Source organism: Austrofundulus limnaeus, unplaced genomic scaffold, assembly GCF_001266775.1.
Source record: "Austrofundulus limnaeus strain Quisiro unplaced genomic scaffold, Austrofundulus_limnaeus-1.0 Scaffold476, whole genome shotgun sequence".
NCBI lineage: Eukaryota > Metazoa > Chordata > Actinopteri > Cyprinodontiformes > Rivulidae > Austrofundulus > Austrofundulus limnaeus.
In genome coordinates, this window is record NW_013952878.1 from 41,988 (window position 1) to 50,166 (window position 8,179).

Sequence of the window (8,179 nt, forward strand, 5' to 3'; positions counted from 1 at the left end):
GTCCTCATGGGGTATATAAAACTGACCCAGTACTGGGTTAACATCAGAATTTGTTCACTTTGAAGCTGAAAAATACACTGCAAAAACTGTCCAACCAAGTTTTAAAATCTTATATCCAGCAAAAAACATTTTAGGTCTTGTTTTGAGACTGATTTACTAAACAAGAGCAGAACACGTAAGATTATTTCTCATTAGCCTGGAAATTTGACTCAAATTAAGTGAAAAATCTGCCAGTGGAGTAAGACAGTTTCACTTAGTAAGATTCTTGAAAAAGAAAAATTTGAGTCAAATTAAGTGATTTCAAGAATCTTATGAAGTGCAATTGTCTTACTCCATTGGCAGATTTTTTCACTTAATTTGAGTCAAATTTCCAGGCTAACAAAAATAAATATTCGTATGCATTCTGGTAACAAGATCATTAGTGGTGTCCCGATACAGCTTTTTCACTTCCGATGCATACTGATAATGCAGCCTTGAGTATTGGCTGATACCAATATTAGAACAAATCATATATATATTTATTACCTTTTTTAAATTGTGGAATCTTAAAAAGCCTTGATAATGCCAAACAGTAAACAATAGTCAACAACAGAAGGTATGAGAGACTGGTCCCGTTTATCATTAACCAGTGGGTAACAATTTTTAAACCTAAATGTAAGAATATTGTAAAATTAATACAATCAATAAATAATAAAATAGAAAACCCTGAAAAATTGCCTCAATAAATGCAATAAAAACAAAATACACTTTTTAAGTGTTAAATAACTATTCATGGTCACTTAAGTTATTTATGCTAAATCCAAGTGCTGCTGGACAGAAATCCTGGGCAGACAGTTGGATGGACTGCTTCTGTTGGAGGTTTTAGATCTAGGTCGATATAATCCGATATTCATTCTTTGGCTAATATCAGACCAATATTGATATTGGATCAGGACTAAGGATGGGCCAAATGGACTAAAAATGTATCACGGTAACTTTTGGGTTTTATCACGGTAACAATAAGTGCCAATGAAATATATACTGTATATATCAGCCTAATCTTTTGTATTATAAATCTATCACTACTACATTTTGTCTTGAGAGCCCTAAAGTAATACTAGAAGCCACTAAACTACATTAAGTTCAAGTAATTCACCTATGTTGCAAAACAAACAAGTCTGAAATATGAGAACAAATTTGACATGTATTTAAAAGGTGTAAACAGCAAAAATAACGGTTTATAAAAATCACAAAGTAGTACAGCTGTAAATACAACCTGATAAAAATAATCATTTCAGTAAATTCCAACAACATGTAAAAACTGAAATGCTTTTTGTACAGTAATGCAGAAATAAGGCTAACAGGAACAACTGTATGTGCTGTACACCTTTAGATTGTTGGTCAAAAAGACCAGCATGTTAACTGTATACACGGCTGGATTTTAATGGTTTTATCGCGAGATGACAAACGATTACCACTAGGGATGCACCGATATGAAAATTTCAGCCGATATCGATATCCGATGCTTTTATGGCCGATAACCGATATTTACCGATATTACACAAACACACAAATTATATTATAAATAAACACACAAACACACTTGGATCTTTTTTTGTTACCGTAAATAAATGACCAGAACTCTGACATGACTCCCTACTTCATTTATTCCTGGATACACAGCGTAAATATCACTATCATGATCAAACAGATGCCGCTCAACCAACCAGCTCCCAAAACAGAAACACAAAGATAAAAAGTGGGAAATCAATATCAGACGTTAATATCGACCCAGTTTTACATATTGGACCAATACCCATATTCTAAAAAGTTGCCATTATCGGCCGATGCCAATATCAATATGGATATATCGATATTTCCTAATTACCACTGTGAATTACTTTGACGGTATGTTGCACACAATAACATATCACCCACCCATCTCTAATCGGGACACCACTAAAGATTAATCTAACACATTCTGTTCTTGTTCGGTAAATCTGTCTCAAAACAAGATCAGATTTTTTGACTGGATATAAGATTTTAAAACTTGGTTAGATGGACATGGTGCAGTGTAGTTTAAACCTCATTAGTTTGTTAAAAAATAATATTGAGACAATGCAGAGTAACCACCACTGGTCCCTCCCTGCTCCTCACCACAGACAGACCTACTATAGTTACTTTGGGGTTGGGTTCACTTCTTATGTTATGTGGATAAAAGTATTTCTAGAAATGATGCCGTTTTTATAATGATGATTAAAAAACAATTCAAAGATTTCTTAAAACTCGTGTTCACGTTTACCCAAGGTCATTTCCCTTCATGAAAATGAGGCTGACCGAGTTAGGTCAAGCTTTAATAACAAGTTAGAATTTGTTTAGTTGAGTCACATCTCAAAGATATCAGCGAGTTCAGTTTGTGACAATAAATATTATTTAAATCTTGTCTCATTCTTGTCAAATGTTTACTGTTAAAGTCTTGATAAATAACAGATGAAGCTAAAAAAATAATAAAACTAAAAAGGTCTGATAAAAATAAGTTGTTACTATTGAAGTTTTGTTTCAAAACTAATGAATCTGTCCTTGACTAACATGATGTTAGCTTATTTATACTACAGGCTACATTTTTAAACACAAGCTGTTTTTATCTCCTTCAAATCAAATGTTCCATCAAATATTAAAATCCTGAAAATGTTCCAGCAGTGCAAAATCCTTTCAAATTCAGATGGAATTCGATGTTTCAGGGCTTTATAGCTCTGATGTAGCCTGAATTATTCAGCAGCTCAGTGTAGTTTCTGTTCATTTAGCCAAAAATAAGAGATACTTTAATTAAAGTGAAGCCAGTTCTAATAATCTGAGCTGAAGCCTGAAGGGGATTTTTGTAATTGGAGTTTTTGTGAAGGCTTGGATTCTAAATATTCATTATTTCTCTTCATATCACGTGTAAGGAAAGTACTGTCTGAATAGTTTTCCTCTGTCAGAGCCTTTTTAAAAGGATGCTTTAAGAGTTGGAGCATCCCATCACTGATGTTTCAAGCTGTTAAAGCAAAGCAGCTGACACACACAGAGGCTTTCAGGCACAGAATCATAAATCTGTGTTTTCTGCCATGTTGTTTTTACAGCAACAGCTGGCTCAGCTGCAGAAAGAGAAGTCTGAGATCCTGAAGAACCTGGCTCTCTACTACTTTACCTTTGTGGATGTCATGGAGTTCAAGGTGGGGAAAACCCAACCAGACACACCTCTGAACAGAGTTTTAAGTTCAAAACTGTAATCGACGTGTTTTCTCACCAGGACCACGTGTGTGAGCTGCTGAACACGATCGACGCCTGCCAGGTCTTCTTTGACATTGTGAGCAGAGTTTCACTTTGGTTCTGTCCAATCACCAGCTGGCTTCTCTAACGTTTACTGAGCACCTTTTCTTCTCCCTGTCAGACGGTGAACTTTGACCTGACCAAGAACTACCTGGATCTGGTGGTGACGTACACAACTCTGATGATAATCCTGTCTCGCATCGAGGAGAGGAAAGCCATCATAGGACTGTACAACTACGCCCACGAGATGACACACGGAGCCAGGTGCTTCAGCTAGTTGTGCTGAGTTGAGTCGTGTGAAAAGCCCCGTGGTCTCTGAGGTAACCCAGCTGCTCTCTGTGCTTCAGTGACAGGGAGTACCCCAGGCTGGGCCAGATGATCGTTGACTATGAGAACCCTTTGAAGAAGATGATGGAGGAGTTTGTTCCCCATGGAAAGGTAGGAAAACTTCTCAGAGGATTATTAGTGTTGAAGTCAGTCAGTCTGCCACATTCACGTTTTAGGTTCCTTTAACAGAACTCAGAAAGATCTAAACATGAGGAAACTAGAAGCACTTGGAGAGTGCAGACCTCTGCCAAGGCCGTAGGGTCAATGATGCTAAAAGGATCCCCCTTGGAAAAGTGACCTATCCAATGCTTTATACTAAATATAGTAACATAATGTTGCATGTATTCATACATAAAAGTAAATGATGGAAATCAAAATTTCAGTTTATTCCAACTAAGTCTGTGAAATTGATTGAGTTAACTCTGATTAGTTTTAGTGATGCATGGGCATAGATTAAAAAATTTTAATCGCAATTAAAATATACAATCACTTTACTATGGCTGAATATGAAGGTTTGTATATTACAATGCACTCGGTGCCAGGTCATGTTTGTAAATGAGAAGTGGTTCTCAGACAGTTTACCTGCATAAATAAAGGTTAAATAAATAAATAAAAAACTCCATGTACTTTATGTACAGTTTTTTTTCTTTTTGTCTTCTTATGGCTTATTTTATTTATTTATGTTTTGCTGACAACTGTGACCTTAGTATCTATCTTTCATTCCTCATGTACTCATTTGGAATGAAAATCCTTGAATTCTTGATTTAACCTCATTATTCTGCACAAAATTTAACTGACTCAAATATGTTTGGAGCATTTTTTTAGGTCCCTGTTAAAAATCATGTCTAAGCATAAATTTTTTTCTAAATAAACTGTTTAATAACTCAAGTAATTTATTTTATCAATATGCAATAAAAATTTATATTAAATTTAAGATTAATCGTGTTTAATTCACAGCTACTTTGGGATTTGTCAGATTAAAAATATTAATCATTTGACAGCCCTAATTCCAACATATTTTTCAGAAAACACATGTAGAACAATAATATTGAATCAATGTCATAACACAGTATCATTCAGACATATTTTGTGCCCATACAGTGAAGGCATCATATAAAAAAGTTTCCAAATAAATAAACATTAAGATTACAGTTAAAATTTTCAACAAAATATTCACACTATCATGGTGAGAAAAATAAGTGTGAATAACTTTGACATCTGTAATTTCCTCTATCCTCCTTGGTTGAGGTAACAATGGATCATACCAGTTTGTCATAATTTGACTGGGTTTATGAGGAATCAGTCGTTAAGTTAAAAACATTGATGTTTGCAGTTGATACAGACTAACTTATCTCAGTAAAAACAGTCAATCCCTGTTTCAGACCTGGAGTCTTTCTGTGTGAAGTTTGCATGTTCTCATGCCTGCGTAGGTTTTCTCCGGCTACCCTGGTTTCCCCCACAACACAAACACATGTACAATAGGTTGCCTTCAGGCCTCCTTTGAAAAAGAGATCTGTGATCTCAATGGGGTTTGCCTGGTTAAATAACGGTAAAAAAAGAAAGTGGACTGAGTTTGGTTTGAATATGGTTTGATGTTAATAAGCAGTTGTTTGGATAAAACTCTTTTTGTAAAAAGAGCCTTAAGTAAAAGAGTATTTAGTTCATATTTAGGTGTAATTATAGATCTTAACTTAACTTGATTTGTTGATACTTTGAACAGCATGCATTGATTTCTGTTTGATTTTAAACTGTCACGTGATCTTACAAGAAATCCATCAGATTTATAGAAGAAGACTTGAACAGTGTGATGAGGACCAATAAAGGTTTAGTTTGATCTGAGGTTGTTGTGATCAACAGATAATGCACTGCCTGGTCAAAAAAATGATCACCACCTGGATTTAACTGAGCAAACGGGTACGAGCCTCCTATTGGATCATTACTGCATCTGTAATTATCTTTCAGCTGCAAGAAGTTATTTAACCCCAATTGGCACAACAAGTTTCTTCTCATTTCTTAAACAACCATTGAAAGACACATCCTGTGGTCGTGGTCGATAGTCTGTTTGAGAAGGGTCCAGTCATTGGCATCAAGCAGAGAAAACATCAAAGGAGATGTAGAAACAACTAAAATTGGGTAAAGATCTGTCCAACACATTGTTAAAAACTGGAAGGATAGTGGGGACCCATTGTCTTCAAGGTTGCCTGTGGGGCAGTGCTATGATGTGGGCTCTCTGCAGGTGGTCAGGTTCAGCAACAATAACCGTGTTTCCATCAAGGCTTTTTGATGCGCATTTAGAAGTGTCGCATTAAAAATGCGGGAAAAAATGTCGGATGGAAACAGCAAAATTCGGGGAAAAAAAGCCTCAATTCGCTAAAAAGTTTTTACGCTCGCTTGAGGTGGTTTTTTGATGATTCGCAAAGTAGTTAATGCGCAAAACGGGAGATGGAAACATATTTGCCGAATAAATTCGGACGTAGCGCATATTTACCTCACGTGTTGTTCAGCTGTTTCTGCTTTCTTGCCTCATCCCGGATGTTATCATAAATGCGCAAAAACATTGCGTTTATTTCCCTACYTCTCCTGGCAGCGTTAAACATAGCCTGTACTAGCTGAATAGATAGAATAATTACAACTTGCCCAACAGCAAGGCATTCACGAAAAAATCGCTCCATTGTCCTGAGATAATTAACCTCTGCTAGTTAGCAAGTTTCACTTCCTGTTTACTACCGCAAAGCTTGTCGCCGATGTCTGACGTAATCACGCATTGCGTAGCCTCGTCTGACGTAATCACGAGTTGCGTAGCTTCGTCTGACGTAATCACGCGTTGCGTAGCCTCGTTTATTCGCAGTCGAGAGGGAAACTAGATGGAAACAGTCTAGATTCGAATTTTTATTTATTTAATTTTTTTGCGAATTTTTAAAAGTTCGATAAAAGTTCACTCTACAACTGGATGGAAAGACGATTACTATGAGCTCAAAGAATGAGCAGGTTTTTCCATCAACGCATTGTTTCTTCCCAGATAGCACGGACATATTCCAAGATGACAATGCCAGGATTCATGGGATGGAAATAAATCTTGTGACATTGCAGAAGCTTATCCAAACAACGCCACAGAGAATGTGTGCTGTGATCAAAGCTAAAGGCGGTCCAAGCAAATATTAGTGTGATTTTTTTTTTTTTGGCTATGCAGTGTATCTTAACAATAGCTCTCATTAAAGGACCTGCTTTAGAAAAATTGTTTCATTCTAATGGGAATGATGAGCTAATAGCTAGTCTGAAAGTAGCTAATGCTGAATTGAATCACTGCATCTTAAAACGGCTCCAATTCCCAAAATGTTTATACCACTTAATACAAACACTGTTTAATAAACCTTTACACCTCCACAGTTTTCTTTACAGGTATTCTATATTTATTTACCAGATCACGTTTGGTTTTAAGAACCTTGTTTCCATCTGTCTATGATAAAATTAATATCCAAACACTGGTTGTGATGCTACAGAACTAAGCTAAAACATTTTATAAACATATTATAAGAACACAAAACTAAAGGAAAATTTGAGTCTGGAAAAGTGACTTTTTAAAACTGGAAATCATATAAAAAGTCAGTTTTATTCTTTATCTGTCAGAAATGAAGGCATTGTTTGTTTAGACTAATGTTTAGCTTTAGTGACGGTGTTGTTCCTACAGTCCCTGTCGGAGGCCCTGATCAGCCTTCAGGTGGTTTATCCTCGGAGGAATCTGTCTGCTGACCAGTGGAGGAACGCCCAGCTGCTCTCGCTCATCTCTGCTCCCTCCACGATGCTCAACCCGGCTCAGTCCGACACTGTGAGGACCTCTGAACGCTCATTTTGTCAGTTTCCTGTCAGAAGACCTCCTGCTGTGGAAACAGCTCTGACTAATCCTTGTTTTGTTTGTCTCCAGATGCCTTGTGAATACCTGTCTCTGGACGCAATGGAGAAGTGGATTGTGTGTAAGTACTGTAGTACCTGCACTCAAAGTGGTACAGGACTCCAGGGTGCAGCAGATTTTATGACTAAAATAATGTTAAATGCAGCATTTTGTTCTCACTGGTTCACCTCACAGTTATCTTTTCTCTGTGCCTCTGAAGACCAGATCCAGTCCCAGAGCAGTGGTCTGTAATTACAGTTCAACAGTAGAAAACAGAAATAACTAGGGATGCACAGTATATCAGCATTAATATCAGTATCAGTCCAATATGTAAAGCTGGGCCGATATTAACATCCGATATTGATTTCCCACTTTTTATCTTTTAGTTTCTGTTTTGAGAGCTGGTTGGTTGAGCAGCATCTGTTTGATCATGATAGTGATATTGATGCTGCAGCCAGGAATAACTGAAGTAGGGAGCCATGTCAGAGGTCTGGTTGTTTAGTTACCGTTTAAAAAAAAAGACCCAAGTGTGTTTTTGTATATATGTATAATAAAATGTGTGTTTGTGTAATATCTGTAAATATCAGTTATTGGCCATAACAGCAATAATTATATTGGAAATTGATATTGGCTGAAATATCTATATTAGTGCATCCCTAAGCAACGATGCAGAAA

The 8,179-nt window shown here is 36.5% G+C and overlaps 1 protein-coding gene across 1 annotated transcript in view; it reads left to right on the forward strand.

Moving 5' to 3' along the window:
• The window catches only part of nckap1 (NCK-associated protein 1), a gene marked incomplete in the record, with an annotated part of 56,035 nt that overhangs the window by 25,902 nt on the left and 21,954 nt on the right, over nt 1-8,179 (forward strand). The window contains 6 exon segments of the mRNA XM_014025438.1: nt 3,099-3,191; nt 3,269-3,325; nt 3,410-3,552; nt 3,636-3,726; nt 7,304-7,441; nt 7,538-7,586. Of these exon segments, the coding sequence (XP_013880892.1) occupies nt 3,099-3,191; nt 3,269-3,325; nt 3,410-3,552; nt 3,636-3,726; nt 7,304-7,441; nt 7,538-7,586 (571 nt within the window).